This window comes from Plenodomus lingam, assembly GCF_022343315.1.
Source record: "Plenodomus lingam strain CAN1 chromosome Unknown contig_26, whole genome shotgun sequence".
Lineage (NCBI taxonomy): Eukaryota > Fungi > Ascomycota > Dothideomycetes > Pleosporales > Leptosphaeriaceae > Plenodomus > Plenodomus lingam.
This window is the reverse complement of record NW_027093941.1, coordinates 1,936,738-1,951,648: the sequence shown is the minus strand read 5'-3', so window position 1 is coordinate 1,951,648 and position 14,911 is coordinate 1,936,738. Positions and strand designations below refer to the sequence as shown.

At 52.6% G+C, this 14,911-nt stretch overlaps 8 protein-coding genes across 8 annotated transcripts; 5 read left to right on the top strand and 3 right to left on the bottom strand.

Moving 5' to 3' along the window:
- Positions 1-187: 187 nt before the first annotated feature.
- Positions 188-3,115, top strand: IAQ61_006936 (uncharacterized protein; the record flags this gene model as incomplete). Its single annotated transcript, XM_003845782.2, has 1 exon — positions 188-3,115. One exon carries the CDS (start codon positions 188-190, stop codon positions 3,113-3,115), a length of 2,928 nt encoding a protein of 975 aa, XP_003845830.2.
- Positions 3,116-3,451: 336 nt separating this feature from the next.
- On the bottom strand, positions 3,452-5,188 carry IAQ61_006935 (uncharacterized protein; the record flags this gene model as incomplete). Its single annotated transcript, XM_066097365.1, has 1 exon — positions 3,452-5,188. One exon carries the CDS (start codon positions 5,186-5,188, stop codon positions 3,452-3,454), a length of 1,737 nt encoding a protein of 578 aa, XP_065952842.1.
- A 458-nt stretch (positions 5,189-5,646) lies between these two features.
- On the bottom strand, positions 5,647-7,249 carry IAQ61_006934 (uncharacterized protein). Its single transcript, XM_003845780.2, has 4 exons — positions 6,924-7,249; positions 6,752-6,860; positions 6,212-6,685; positions 5,647-6,155 (listed from the first exon to the last, which is right to left on the bottom strand). The coding sequence occupies exons 1-4, from the start codon at positions 7,191-7,193 to the stop codon at positions 5,797-5,799; spliced, it is 1,212 nt and encodes a 403-aa protein (XP_003845828.2). The 5' UTR covers positions 7,194-7,249; the 3' UTR covers positions 5,647-5,796.
- A 487-nt stretch (positions 7,250-7,736) lies between these two features.
- On the top strand, positions 7,737-8,814 carry IAQ61_006933 (uncharacterized protein; the record flags this gene model as incomplete). Its single annotated transcript, XM_003845779.1, has 3 exons — positions 7,737-8,026; positions 8,078-8,445; positions 8,501-8,814. 3 exons carry the CDS (start codon positions 7,737-7,739, stop codon positions 8,812-8,814), a joined length of 972 nt encoding a protein of 323 aa, XP_003845827.1.
- Positions 8,815-9,216: 402 nt separating this feature from the next.
- On the top strand, positions 9,217-9,804 carry IAQ61_006932 (uncharacterized protein; the record flags this gene model as incomplete). Its single annotated transcript, XM_003845778.1, has 1 exon — positions 9,217-9,804. The coding sequence occupies one exon, from the start codon at positions 9,217-9,219 to the stop codon at positions 9,802-9,804; it is 588 nt and encodes a 195-aa protein (XP_003845826.1).
- Positions 9,805-10,505: 701 nt separating this feature from the next.
- On the top strand, positions 10,506-11,912 carry IAQ61_006931 (uncharacterized protein; the record flags this gene model as incomplete). The annotated part of the gene is made up of 3 exons (XM_066097364.1): positions 10,506-10,573; positions 10,633-11,313; positions 11,366-11,912. The coding sequence occupies 3 exons, from the start codon at positions 10,506-10,508 to the stop codon at positions 11,910-11,912; spliced, it is 1,296 nt and encodes a 431-aa protein (XP_065952841.1).
- Positions 11,913-12,390: 478 nt separating this feature from the next.
- IAQ61_006930 (uncharacterized protein) lies at positions 12,391-13,782 on the top strand (the record flags this gene model as incomplete). Its single annotated transcript, XM_003845775.2, has 2 exons — positions 12,391-13,020; positions 13,090-13,782. The coding sequence occupies 2 exons, from the start codon at positions 12,391-12,393 to the stop codon at positions 13,780-13,782; spliced, it is 1,323 nt and encodes a 440-aa protein (XP_003845823.2).
- A 270-nt stretch (positions 13,783-14,052) lies between these two features.
- On the bottom strand, positions 14,053-14,561 carry IAQ61_006929 (uncharacterized protein; the record flags this gene model as incomplete). Its single annotated transcript, XM_003845774.2, has 2 exons — positions 14,053-14,172; positions 14,373-14,561. 2 exons carry the CDS (start codon positions 14,559-14,561, stop codon positions 14,053-14,055), a joined length of 309 nt encoding a protein of 102 aa, XP_003845822.2.
- Between the last annotated feature and the right edge of the window lie 350 nt (positions 14,562-14,911).

Here is a 14,911-nt window from a genome sequence, read left to right as displayed (position 1 = left end):
CTGTCCTTCGATCCTGTTTTCTTCCTTCGAACCTCAGTCAGCTCCAAATTCTCCCTTCTCAACCGCACATCCACTGTTCTTTTCTGCTAGACTTGCCTTACTTCTCTACCTATCCTAATAGTTGATGGTATTTTTCTATTCTCATCGCAAGCCTTCACTACACACCAATTCTTAGAAAATCCTGGTCATGGCTTCGCCAAAGAGAAAGCAGGACTCTGTTGAGCCCACTGTTGAGACCTTCAATGGAGAAAGCCACGAATCGATCAAAGCACCTACAAGCTCAACCTCGGTCGACCTGGACGACACTGAACCAGACCGCAAACAAGCGAGAGCCACAAAGAAATTCAGGACTAATGTTATTGCCCCATTGGAAGTGTCGCAGCAGAATCGTGATAATTTTGGCACTGCGACACTTCAGCGCCCGCAGCGGAGCAAAAGGCCTCCAGAGAGATACCAAGACAACACTGTGCTTCTAAAGGCCAACCCAAGGAGGGGACAGAAGCGTCCCTCCTCTGCGAAGCGCAAGCTGAGCCAAAATTCAACTTCACAAAAGCCATCAACACGTAGCACGCTGCCAAAGAGTCGGAACAAGTATGGCTTTCTACTCAATGGCAAAACCAGCACTACAGCGGACGATGTCCTCGATGACAAAAAATATTCGTGTATTGTCTCCCATAATGTTGGCTCTGATCACTTGGATCGGTTGGCAGCTCCACAAGAACAAGATGTCCCACTCCCTTCGACACTGACTCCTGCACCTGCTGAGGGGGGCGCCCCACCCGATCACGATGAGAGTAATCCTGCAGCACCGGATCAGAAACCAATGGCGAAATGGGCTCCACACACTCCTAGAGATAGTCCTAAAGCTACGGCAGATGATGAACGCGATATTATCCGTACACCTCAATGGGTGATATCACAGGCGCATGAGCAGCCCGCCGCACCTCTTACTCCAACATCTGGCCCGCGTTGCAATGTCTCGAAACTTCTTCTGCCAGAGCTTTCCAAGGGTGACTTGCTGCGATCACCTCCCTCAATCGTAGACTCGGAAGCAACGACCGTGTACGAAGACGTTCCAGAGCCCTCGATTGAAACATCAGAACTTGATCAACTTCGCGCTCTTGCCGAGCGACTTACACGCCGCGAAGTAGGCAAGTCCAAACCATGTCCTGCCGGTGTACCCGAAGTATGGGCAGATGGTCGTCAAGAGCTCTGCGAGACCCTGCATTACTATCGTGCGTACCAGAGCGCGTGTTACTCCACTGGCGGTTTTGTACGAGGCTTCATGTTTGATAAGGTCGCCCACCCTCGCGACTACATCGATAGCAATGTCGTCATCTCAAGAGCAGGCGGTGGCCAGATGAAAGACAAGGATACGGGCGAACTGAGAACGGGGAGAGATCAAGTTGAGGATTCTGTTGCACAAAATCTTCGCAACTGCAAGAACCACTACAACCCAGTGGTCATCATAGCTGGTGTCGACAATCCACACTTCCCTTCGCAGTCACCGCATCAGTATTGCGTAATGGACTACTTTAAGCCAACGCACATTTGGTTCGAAAAGGATGGCAAGAGCAAGATTGTGCGCTATCGATTCGAGAAGCTCAACGCAAAGAAGCAGTCATGGTGGCGACCGGAAGACTCTGACGAGCTTGTGGAGCTCGACTCATTATCACCGCCCAACAAGCAGACTTGTCATTCTTGCGGAAGGCCGTCTACTCAGATATATCTCAACGGCTGGATGTGTCTTCAACCTTCTTGCAGGAATTTCTGGAAGATCCGCAACCGCAAACAATACAATGAGCCAGAGCAGGAGTCGCTCATTTACGATCCGCGATTCTTGAAGCAGAAGACCCTATGGCCTAACGACGACCACGAATACTCACTCACGTCGAACAAGGTAGAGCTCTCGGGTCATGCTATCCCTGGAGAAGACACCTCGCAAGCCTTCTGGCTCGGGAGCGTTTGTCCAGATTGTGGACGCTGTAACTCACGCCTCAGCTGGATGGGCTGGCAATGTGGCAATCCAGCTTGCAGCTTTCGAAAAGCACCACCACACACACTCATCCCCGCACTTTCACTGCGTGAACCCCTCTGGCCTGTGACAAGCAGCTATACTCTGTCCCGAGATATCCAATCACCCCTGATCAGCGTCCGCGTAACTTTTACCCATGGGTACCGCATCAATCGCTACAGTATCCCCGGCATCAATGGCTTCATTACGCATATGATTGCCAACAAGACTGTTCTTGAGGAAGCAGGTGGTCCGGATTCCATGTTCGAAGAGCTGCAGCAAACAGATATTGGATTGCGTCGCCACCCCATGCCAAACGGGCAACTTAAAGGCGCCAATCACTGCCGCCACTTCACAGTCAACTACGGCATGCCGTACAAATTCATCGCAGCCACCTCCTCACACTCTTTCGACAACGCCGCCCGCCCCATCACCGCAACCCGGAGCCGCCTCAACTGGGCAGCCCAGCTTCTCCACTCCCAAGAACCAGAGACGACAGCAGAACCCGAGCCCAGCAGCCCAGGAGCAAAAGACACGATTCCAGACGGTGAATTCAACGAAGTCCTCGCCCTAGGCTACTTTGAATCGCAAAAAATCAACTTCCACGACGACGGCGAATTCGGTCTCGGACCCACCATTGCTACCCTCTCCCTCGGCGCCCCAGGCACAATGCGCATCCGCATGAAATCCCGCCACTACAACGGCGTCTCTGCCTCTGGCATCTACGACGATGCGCCCCCGCTCCCCGGTTGTCGACAGTACGAGGACCGAGCGGCGCTGCAGCCCGGTCTCGAGGCGCTCCGGCGCGCAGACCCAAAGGCGTATACCGCGCGGCGCAAGCAGATTCCCAGGGAGTTGGGGCTCACGGGCAAGGGGAACGCAAAGGAGGTGTTGAGTATGCAGCTTGCGCATGGGGATGTCGTGGTTATGCATGGCAGGGATGTTCAGCGGTACTATGAACATGCTGTGGAGCATGCGGGCAAGTTGAGGTTTGCACTGACGTGTCGGTATGTGGATCCTGAGTCTTTGCAGGGCGCGGATAGGCCGGGGTATGAGGTTGGGCCGGATGGGGGTGGGTATGATGGGTCGGGGTTGGTGTGAGTACTGGCGGAGTACGCTGGCTGCGGTGGCGCATTCGACTCGTCGTGTTCGTCGCCGACACTGTTAGGATTCTCAGAGTTGCGTTGGTCTTTGCCGAGCGGAGCTGAGTTATCTCCCTGGGGTTTTGGGGGTGGGAAGATGTAGAAGAGAGATGTCATGGTGGATATATACGTGGAAATCATGAGGAGTAGAGGAGAATTCACATACGTGGAAATATCTATCAAGATATCTAGGTCTACGAAAGTAAATTATATACCCAATCTCCCCCATGTACAAACACAATAACAACAAACATCATGACCCCCCCAAACTCAGCCCAAAAACTTAGCCACAAACTCAGCCCAAAAACTTAGCCACAAACTCAGCAACCTCTTTGGGCCTTTCCACCATTGGCAAATGCCCCGCCCCATCCACAACCTTCAACTCGACCCCTTCGCCCAACTTATCCGCCATATTCTCCCGCATAGTCTTGGGTAACACACCATCCCCCGCGCCAACCAAGAACGCAGCCTTGCCCTTGAACGCCGCCATCTTGCCACGGATATCGTATGCATGCAGGGCCTTGACGCTGTCCCTAAAACCTGGCAGAGAATTACTCTTAACCATGTGCTTGACCCTTTCAATCCTCTGTGCCAGTTCGGGGTCGTCGTAGGATTCCTTGACGAACCAGCGACGCGTGGTGGCTTCTGCCAATGCCTCGCCGACGAGCGGTTCGCCCGTGGTCGGGGAGATGAGGTTTTCCTTCTCCGAAAGCGCGACACGCTCGTTCCAGGCGGTGGCGTTGGAGGCGGGGGCGAAGGCATTGGTGTCGCAGCCGATGAAGGCTTGGATGCGGTCTGGATGCTCGAGACCGGCGTTGAGTGCGGTTGCGCCGCCGAGGGAGACGCCAACGATGCTGGCTTGCTTTGCGCGGAGCGCGTCGAGCAGGGTGATGACGTCTGTGGTCAGTGTGTGAATGGTGATGGGGGCAGATGAGTTTGCGGGGAGTGTGTTGCGACCTCGTGTGTTGTAACGCAGGATTTGGTATTTGTTCTGTGTGAGCCGGGCAAAGTGCGTTACGAACTCGTCCCAGATACCATAGTCCGTTAGTATGCTGTTTGAGAGGACGAGGAGGGGCGCGTTCGGGTCGGAGCAGCCTTCCAGACGGTAGGGGAGGGAGACGCCGTCGGGTGTCGTTATGAAGCTCTCGATTACTGGGCGGTGGTCGGGTGTGGTGTGTGCTGGATATGTCTTTACTGAGCCTTCTGTGACCTCTGCTTGAACTGCGTCTTTTGACTCAAGGCTTTTGAGATCACGCTGCGCGGCTCCGAAGGTGTAGTACAGGTCGTACACCCTCCTCTTGCGCTCTTTGACTACGTCTCTGTAGATTTTATTGCACCACTCGGTCGAGATGGCAGCCTGGAACTCTGGTCCTCCCAGTCCGTTCTCGGGCGCATACTCATGCAGCGCGAGAAACTCCTTGTCTTTCCTATGCCCACTCTCCAGATCCAGATAGCTCGTCTCGAATCTCCTTGTTCTGCGCCAGCCAGGAACTTTTTGTAGCATTGGGACATGTTCCTCTTCATACCACTTCTTCAGTTCTTCCTCTTTCCCTTCGCCGTCTTGTAGTGAGAAGCTGACAGTGACCATGACATTCTTCTCGCCCTCATTCTCCACTTTTTGCAGGTCCTTGAACTGATCACCCTTCCACTCCCCAAGCAAATCATAACTCCGCCTATCCACAAAGATCTGCTTCATAGCATCCCTCTCTCGTTGCGACTGTACAGGCGCACTCCTGAGCTTCATGTACGGCTCGCGCGTCAGCCACTCCAGCTCGTCGAAATCGTAGATGGCCATCCACTCAGGCTTATCCTTGGTACCGGGTGCATGTTCAAGATCAGTGGCACGGTAGCGGAAGCCATTTTTGCAAAAAGGGAGGCGCAGCCGATTGGGGCCGTGTTCGTTCTGGTACCTGGGTGGAGGACGAAGTGTTAGGTGGATGTGCGAGGAGGAGAGGATACGACTTGGACGAGTCAACTTACCAATCGTGGAATTGAGCGTCTGGCAAACCGTCTTTGGGTTGCATGGTGACATACAAGATGCCTGGGGTTGATTTGGATGCCATGATGGATGAATGTATCAATGCAATACGATGGACTCTGGAACAGTCCTAGAAACGGATACGATATAAGACGACAAGATGGAAAAAGAGAAGATCAAAGGACAAAGGATTCTTTCTTTGAGGAGTTCCAGTTCCAATTGCAGAGAAACAAGGCTGCCAGTACAACCATGCGCAACTTGCAGCTCCTAGCGATCGATGGCTTTCCCCTCCGATGACATCTGCCGAAGACCACTAAGTTAGGTAAAACCAGGGTCCACCCAATTGACCCCGCGCTAATCCCGAGGATCTATCTTCACCCGAAGAGCCCCCCAGTGGAACCGCCTTGCAATAGGATGTCATGGTCTTGTCTTTTTTTGTCTCTGTCTTATTCGGTCGGTAGTGTTGGCGTAAAGCAGTCACTCTATCTCGGGCATTGTCACATGCTGTTGTTATTGTTTCATATTGGACTGAGTATGGCTGGAGTGAAGGCTTTCGCATATCTATAGTATTGGGCATTAGATTCTAGGCTCTTCAAGGGTAGAATCTTTGAATTCACAGGACATGTGCATCCTTCCTTTTCGATTCCGCTGCTCTTGCCTGTCTAATCATACCAAATAGCGTTCATGCCAAAGCCTTTCTCTCCCACTTCCAGTCTTGCAACCCTCGCCAGAAACTCGTCATGCCATCTATAAATCTCCACTCCGCCCTTTTCATCATCAGTAAGCGCCAGCCATTCGTCTGACCAAGGACATGGCGACACTGCATTCGAGTGACCACCAGAAGTGGGTGTAGGATTGAGACATATCTGTCGCTCAATGGCGCCCGATGGTGCAATCTTGAAGGCGGCTATATAGCCAGTGAGGGAGAAGGAGTTGGACCGCGAGGTTGCGAAGAGATGGTTTGCCGATTTGGTGAGGAAGCAGACATCGGAGCGGTACATGGTGTCTGCGTTGGGAATGCCTTTGCCGAGTCAGCTCGCTGCATGTTTGAGCAAAGGCTATGGAGTGGAGACTTACCAGGTGGAATTAAGGGATACACTTTGTGTGTATAGATTGGCAGCTTTGTCTGAGGATCAATCACATATTCGCACAACCGGTTGCCTCCTTCCATCAATGCGTAGAGATAGTTTCCAGTGGGATGCATCTCGACCCATCTTGGATGATCTTTGGGCGCAGGCGCTTCCGTGTATCCCACCGTCTCCATCCGGCCCTCTGCATCCTTCTTCTTGTGGCACCAGACTCTGTTTGCCCACATGTCCGCGCTATAGAGGTAGGTTTCAGAAGGATCGAAGACCATGCCGTGGATTGCGGTCTTGTCGCAGTACTCATAATTTTGTATGTTCTCCTTGATGTGACCGGATGAATTGACGGAGAAGACGTTGCCATAGCCTGCAAAGTCGTAGAAGGGGTTGCAGTAGACATTGTAGGGAGGCTTCTGTGCGGGTAGGAGGAAGATGGCACGCGTTTTAGTGTCTGCATCGTTGGCTCTGGCTAATCAATCGTGTTAGATGCTACCGGAGGGGTAAGATAGCTATGGTAGTTTTAATCAAGACTTACGATGGCCACCGATGGGAAAACTGCCAGTGTGCACAATCTCACTTGGGCTCTTGACCTCGTGGGAGCTCCATTTCTTCATGGACGCGCCATAGATGGTTTTCCGTTGATGCTGTTCTCGAACCATCAGCCATTGCTCATTGTCTTTCACTGCTTACTCATAGGACACACATACGTCAAAAGCCATCCAACTTATCGGCTCATCTTCTGGGATGTCTGTCTTCTTCACCAGCTCCAACTCCAGGGTTTCGTCGTCGAAGGCGACTGTGATGATTACACCCGGTGGTGTCCATGTGCCTATCATAAGATGATGTTTGACCATGGTCGCGATTCTTCTTCCCCTCTTCGGCCGAATTGAGCACGCCTGCGACCTGTCTACCACGATGAAATAGAAGAAACAGTCAACCTCCAAGCCAAAAAAAAAAGAAAAGGCTTTCCAGCGCATCCACCCTCCACCTCGCCAGAAAATTACTCCTGACGCGTCGCGTCTCCTAACTGCTAAGAGTTCCGCAGTCGATACCGAAGGGCGGGGCACTCGGCCTCCCAACACAAGACTCGGCGGAAGAGTGCCGGAAGAGCATTTACCCACAATGACAGCATCCTCATTCGCCAGCGCGGGCCAGTCCATACTTTGGTAAGGGCGGGGCAATCATCGCGAGGGTAGGACAACAGTGGGCACTGCCGCCACTCTTTGCCAACCCCCAAGCTTCAGAGCCGTGACAGCATGCCGCAGACGGGATTGGAATCGTTCGCGTCGTATGATGCGCCGGCTAGTTGGACGGCGATTTTTAACGGTGCTAGTCCCGTTGGCTGGAGCCTGGTAAGATTCGAATGCTATTTATTAGACCTGATGATGCCCCCGGATGGAAACTTTCATACTACTGCCAGTACTCTCTCTTCACTTCTTCTTGAACAGTCTTGAGATACTTAGCCCCCTCGAGTCTCGATATTCTTCCATACAGAAACACATCCACATCCACATAACACAATGAATCCCAACACTCAAACAGCGCCGCAATCCCAGGAGAACAACGGCACCCACCGATTCGATCCCAACTTCACAGATGCCGTCATCAACGCTATTGGGCCAAATGTCCCAGACCGGACACGGTTCGTCATGAGCAAGTTGATTCGCCATCTTCACGACTTCATCCGTGAAGTCGAGCTTACCAATGACGAGTGGTTCGAGGGTGTTCGATTCGTTAACTCCATTGGCAAGACCACCACCAACACCAGGAACGAAGCCCACCGCATCTCCGATGTTTTGGGTGTAGAATCGTAAGTACTCATCACCTTGAGAAATCACGCATAGTTACTGACCATGTGAAGATTGGTCGATGAAATCGCCCACATGCACATCAACGAGTCTGGCGAGACACCCACTTCTTCCACCATTCTGGGTCCCTTCTGGTCGCCTCACTCACCCTTCCGTGAGCTTGGTGATTCCATTGTCCGCAACCCACATCCCGATGGCCAGTTGACTCTTATGCACGGTGTGATCCGCGACCTCGACACGAAGAAGGGCATTCCCAACGCTGTCATTGACATCTGGCAAGCCAGTGCCAACGGAAAGTACGATTTCCAGGACCCCGAGAACCAAGAGCCCAACAACTTGAGGGGCAAGTTCACCACAAACGAGAAGGGCGAGTACTGGTACTACTGCTACAAGCCAACCGCATACTCGCTACCCACTGATGGTATGTTCCTTTTATCTGAGAATCAATCTTCTGCCCATGCTAATAGGAATCACAGGTGCTGCTGGACAACTCTTCAAGACGCTCGACCGCCACCCCTTCCGCCCCGCACACATTCATCTCATGGTCTCGGCCGACAACTACAAGCCTCTCATCACCCAACTATACCCCCGTGACGATCCATGGGTCACCAACGACACCGTCTTTGCTGTCAAGGATGATCTGCTGCTCGACTTCAAGCCTGCCAAGGACGACAAGGCGAAGCTCGACTTGGAATACAACGTCACATTGGCGCCAGCAGGCAAGAAGACCACCAGGCTGGAAGGCATCCCAAGGCTGCCCAACGTGTTCGATGAGCAGAGCCGATTGTAAACGATGATTTGTCTTAATTCTCCAAATCTGTATATATACCTCATGTAGCGAAGTTTTCTAAAGTTCAATTGAAACAAGAAGCGCATGCTCTGAACTCGTCTGTGACTCGACATGTCACATTGCATTGTACATGTAAATGAGTAAGATGCCAAGGCCCATGATGTGAAAGCCGAGATCGCAGGAAGATGATGGCAAGTTTACGGCAGAGACTGTTTCTGCCCCGTGACTATTCCAGCTTGTCTGAGCAATTGGGTATATATATCTCCCGTAACCCACTTACCATCCCAAATGTTTCCTCGCCCAACCCTGACATCCCTCATCCACCCAAAAATCACTCCCCACCGTCTTACATCCCCATATACATTGCAACCACGCTACCTTTGCTCTACCGCTCTATCCAAAATGCGCGTCCCCTACGCTCCCCAAGAACCGCCAACGGAAGAAGCAAAGGCCATTTACGAACGCATCGCCGAGCGCCGCAAGCCGCGCCCCCTCATCCCACTGGACCTCGCGCTGCTACACAATCCCCGCGTCGCAGACGGCTGGAACTCGTTCATAGGCGCCATACGCACGCAAACCTCGGTAGCCGTCCAGCTCAAGGAACTGGCCATCTCACGCGTCGCCGTGCTCAACCACGCAGTCCACGAATGGGATGTACATGCTGCTCTGGCACGCAAAGCAGGTGTGTCCAAGGAAGCGTTGCAGACGGTGTTTGATCTGGAGGTTGTGGGGCAGGGAATGGTGAGGGCAGCGGGGGTGGAGGGGTTGAGTGGGGACGAGTATGCGGTGTTGTGTTTGACGGATCAGATGACGGTTGGGGTGCGGGTTGAGGAGGCGGTCATGGAGAGGGTGAAGGAGTTGTTGGGGGATAGGCAGACTGTGGAGTTGACGGCGACGATTGCGGCGTATAATATGGTGAGCCGGTTCTTGGTGGCGTTGGATGTGGGCGAGTGTAATGAGAGGGGTATGAAGAAGGTTGAGGATTTATAGGAATATCTACCATGTTACTTATATTCACACTCTGGCCAACGAAGGCTTTTGTAATTGGCCGGAAAAAAGCAGATAACCAGACTTGTACAAACGCATTGAAAGAGCAAAGTGGTACCGGTAGTAGCTTCTTTAGCAATTGTAGACAATGGCCCACGGCCGAACGTTGCTTCAACGCCTCATGATTTTCCCAATATGGACGCAATCAAGACTGCAATTGCGTCAATCGATTTGCTAGAACCATACAGGGCAACTGCCAGCTGCAATCGTGGTGAGAACATGGAAACAGTAGGTGGCGTTCATTCTAGATCATCTATCGCGGCTGTACCAACATCTAACGGGGGCAAAGGTGACTGCCTACCACCATTGGCGACTCCTTCATCCTGGGTCGTCTGGGAGGCGCCCGTTTGGGGCTAGTGGGGGTCTGTATCTAGCCACCTTGCCTCCGGCCATAGATTCTCTTCTTCAATTCATACTTTCATCACATCAGATAGAGGTACAAGAACCCCTTCGGGCTCACCCTCCCTCTATCTCTTCTTCAGTCAGTATACTCACTTTTCTCTAGTAAACGACCTATTGGCAGGAACGGCCTTCCAAGCTTGAGTCCACAAATCAACTCCTCCACTCATTCCCATCCTCCTCCCGCATTTATTCCACTCGCGTTCATTCCGCTCGCATCTCCATCCGTCTGCAACTCATTGTCTATGAGCTCCGTGAGTCTCGGCGAAATATCAGCCTGGGTCGACAGTGTTGGATCCACGCCGCAAGACCTGTATGTGTGCCATGTCTCATTTGCACCCAACTTCGACTGAGTGCGTCTTCCTCTGGCAGATCAGTCCCCTCGCTTTCCCCGCAGGCGTATAACGATAAGGAGAAGCCGCGACCGGTGAACAAGATCAAACGCCGTTTCATGGACGACAACGCTCACCCCGAGGATACGCCTCGGCCTTCCAAGCAACAGCGCGATGCGGATAATACGCCGCAAACGCCTCTGGGCGAGCTGGGTTTTGTCCCATCCCTCTCACCAAGGAAGAGCAACGCAAGTACCTCGGATATCACAATGGCATCAAATCAGAGCAGCCGTTTTGGTCCTCTTAGACAGCTTCAGGTGCTGGCGGATGACCATCAGCCAATTTTGTTTCGCAATTTTTGCGATGTTGAGGATTATGAGGAACGTGCCGACGTAGCAACAATGCGCTGTGCCATTCAGCGCCTCGCAGATGGCGTGGGAATACTCGGATATGAAGATGTTCAAACGGTCACGGCCTCGCTATCATCGACAATGGACCGGTTACGATTTGAGTATTCCTGGGCGAATGAGTGCCCTCAGCGCCTCACGTACGGCGGAATGCCCCCACTGGCGTGTTTAGAGGCTATTGTGAGGAAGGGATGGGCTAGGGACCGGGGACCTGGGGATTCAAAGGACATTTGGCATACCGAGGTCCATTACCCACTTCTTCGGCTTGCACTTGAAACGTGCAAGCATGAACAGAGACTCAACATCCACGCAGTGTACATGACCTTTTCTTCCGAGGGGAGTTGCTCGATGCTAACGCATCGGTAGAAAAACTTCGACAATTGACCCAAAATCACTCGCCCGCACCAAAGAAGGCTTTCCGCGTCGCAATATTGATTACGTTGTCGCACTGAAATCAGATGAAATCACCAAGCAAGCCTGGAAGACGCCTGAACCGCTCTCTCTAGATGGCAGGAAAACCGTCAAATCCTGGAACCACGTAACAAGAGCGGATGTACTCCGCACCGAACCGATCGCTATCAACATAGAGACCAAAGGCCCCTACAAGTCATGGACAGATGGCAAGCCGCAGGTTGCAATATGGACTGATGCGTGGCTGAACCGTCTGGAGCGTCTGCCCCGCGCGCAAGAAAAGAGTGAGCCGTGGCCGGCGATCCCGCTCCTGATAGCTCAAGGGCATGACTGGCACCTGCTGGTCCTATCTAGAGATGGTGAGAAGACGATCATCTGGGACAAGATTGCTGTGGGAAGTACAAGGTCGTGTTTTGATGCTATGAAGCTAGTGGCGGTTTTGCACTGGTGCATGGATTGGGCGGAGACAGTGTGGCGACCATGGTTCTTGTCGTTGATATAAGATATTGATCCTGATAGATGTAGAAGTTTAAGTTCCTACTCATAATACTCGATGAGAAAATGAAGATGGAATTTGAGAAACGAGAGATGGGTGAGGGCAAAATGTGATGATTCATACATGGTCTTGGACTCTACAAGCTGTGTTCTTACTAAATAGCCCAGCTAGTTGGAGGATTGTAAATGATATACGTTTCAAGTAGCAATAGGCCATTGTCCGAGTTACACAGTTGCCGTTTTGGTCATACACAACCCGGTTTTGGTTCCCGACCGAGGTGCCAGTTGACCCGTGACTTACGGTAAAGTTATCCCATCAGCCGTCGCCAGCCGAGTATGAATGTAACATAGCAAAGCAGTTACGCTCCTACTCTACTCTAGAATGCACGACATTCCCACCGCAAATAATCCCACTCAGATAATCATTTGCTTTCAAACGAGGCCACAAAAAAAAAGGTTCCCATACAAAAGGAAAGAGACACAAAATGGCGTCCCTAACTCCCCGCCTCCTCACTCGCAGCCTTCGCCATATACGCAGCACAGCTCGCCCTCTCTCCCTCTCCACCCAACAACAACAACAACAACAACAACAACAACAACAACGCCATGCCTCGACCAGCAAGCACCCCACCAACTTCACACCCCCCTCACAAGCCGACCTCGACGAGCTCCGCGAATCCGTAATCGACTTTGCGCGGCGCGAGCTGCCCGAATCCGTCGCCGCCAAAACCGACCTCGACAACGCCTTCCCCAACGAGCTATGGCGGAAATTTGGCGAAGCGGGCTTCCTAGGCGTCACCGCGGACGAGCAGTTTGGCGGCCTGGCCATGGGCTACCAGGCGCACTGTGTGATTATGGAGGAGTTGTCGCGGGCGAGTGGGAGCATTGGCTTGAGTTATGCGGCGCATTCGCAGTTGTGTGTGAATCAGCTGATGCTGAATGGGAGTGCGGAGCAGAAGAGCAGGTATTTGCCTGGCTTGATTAGTGGGGACAAGGTTGGTGCGTTGGCGATGAGTGAGCATAGTGCGGGCAGTGATGTGGTTAGTATGAAGACTACGGCCAAGGAGGTGGATGGTGGATATTTGTTGAATGGGACCAAGATGTGGATTACGAATGTATGGTTTCTCTTCTTCTCTATATAGTCTTGTATCCCACTGTCACAGCCGAATCTAACACTCCACCAGGGCCCAGACGCCCACACAATCGTCGTCTACGCCAAAACGCAACCCGACGCCGCTTCCAAAGGCATCACCGCCTTCATCGTCGACACCACCACCCCCGGCTTCAGCGTCACCAAGAAACTCGACAAACTCGGCATGCGCGGCTCCAACACGGGCGAACTCGTCTTCGAAGACGTCTTTGTGCCGCGCGAAAACGTCCTCGGCCAGCTCAACCGCGGCGTCCGCGTCCTCATGGAAGGCCTCGATCTCGAGCGCCTCGTGCTCAGCGCCGGACCCCTCGGCCTCATGCAAGCCGCGCTCGACAACGCACTGCCCTACACCCACCAGCGCAAGCAATTCGGCATCCCCATTGCCCACAACCAGCTGGTCCAGGGCAAGCTCGCAGACATGTACACCAAGTTGCGCGCCTCGCAGAGCTTCACGTATGCGGTTGCCCGCGCGGTGGACGAGTCGTACCAGAGTCCCGATGTGAAGACGCAGGATTGCGCGGGCGCCATCTTGTATGCGGCTGAGAGGGCGAGCGAGGTTGCGGCAGATGCGATTCAGCTCATGGGCGGCATGGGCTATATGAATGAGGTACCAGTGGGCAGGATCCTGCGGGATGCAAAGTTGTATGAGATTGGGGCTGGGACGAGTGAGGTGCGGCGCATGGTGATTGGCCGGGCGTTTAACAAGCAGTGGAAACAGGATATCTAGAACAGGCAAGGGAAGGTGAGTAGTTTGTTCGAGGATGGAGAAGAAAAAAGTACAAACGTATAATTCGTTTTCAAGCCTTGACCGTTGCCTTTTTTTTATCACAGTGAAATTCCAATTCTTGGCTCTTTCTGGCGAGAGAGATGGGGAGTATGGTATGCTCATTGCCAGCCCAACACTTCACTCAACACCACCATTACCTCCCTTCTTCTTCTTCACCTAATATCACCAGCATACCCCACCCTCCAGAAAACGACGGCCACCACCACCGCCTTACATAACCGAACCCTCCAACTCACCCAACCTCCTCAAATCCATGGGCTCCTCCAAAAGCGGAAGCACATAGGGGTCAAACGTCTGCCAGTACGGATTCTCCAAGTGGTATTTCTGGCTCTGTGGTATGGTTAGCTTGATGTTTTCTATCCAGCTTTTACCGTTGTTCTCCTCTCTCCCTCGACTCCCTTCCTTTCTTGCACTCCCCAATACCTCCCCAAACCCCTCCTCCCTTCTCTCTCTCTAAAACAGGAACAACAACAACAACAACAACAACAACAACAACAACAACAACAACAACAACCAAAAAAAAAACTCACCTCCTCCCCAACATACCGCTCCACAATCGCAAACCGCCTCGGCTCCTCAAAATCCTGCATCACGAACCAACTCAGCGTCTCGGGGTCCTTGCTGTACACCTGGCTCGCCTCGACAAGCTTGTCCTTGAGTTTCTGGATGCAGGAGGCGTCGTTTTTGGCGAGGAGGTGGACGATGATGGTGTAGGCCATGGCTTTGTCGGTATATGTGTATACACCAAGCAGATTGCTGGGTGGACGGGTTTTGGGTTTTGGTTTATGGTTGGCTTTTGATTTGAATCAAGGCTGGAAGTGGAAGCAGGCACTTTACTTCCCAATAAACACCCTACCGTATCGTACCGCACCGTACCCAATCCCGGCCTACCTTTCCACAAACACACGCCCTCGAAGAAGCCGGAAAATCGACGGCCCGAAGGGAATTGATAATGTCGACGTGGGAAAAAGTCAAACCTGCAAAACCCACAAGAGGTTGTGCAAAAATATCCCCGACAGCTGCTGCAGCAGCGTGTACAATATATACCCTCACCCCCACAGCCGGCGCT

What these genes read in the sequence shown, in the direction of transcription:
- IAQ61_006934 (XM_003845780.2), bottom strand. Translation starts at nt 7,193, where the DNA reads ATGCGCTGGAAAGCCTTTTCTTTTTTTTTTGGCTTGGAGGTTGACTGT. An exon ending in TAAGTTGGATGGCTTTTGAC is followed by an intron (nt 6,861 to 6,923) that starts GTATGTGTGTCC and finishes GTTCGAGAACAG; the next exon opens with CATCAACGGAAAACCATCTA. An exon ending in GTATCCCTTAATTCCACCTG is followed by an intron (nt 6,156 to 6,211) that starts GTAAGTCTCCAC and finishes GACTCGGCAAAG; the next exon opens with GCATTCCCAACGCAGACACC.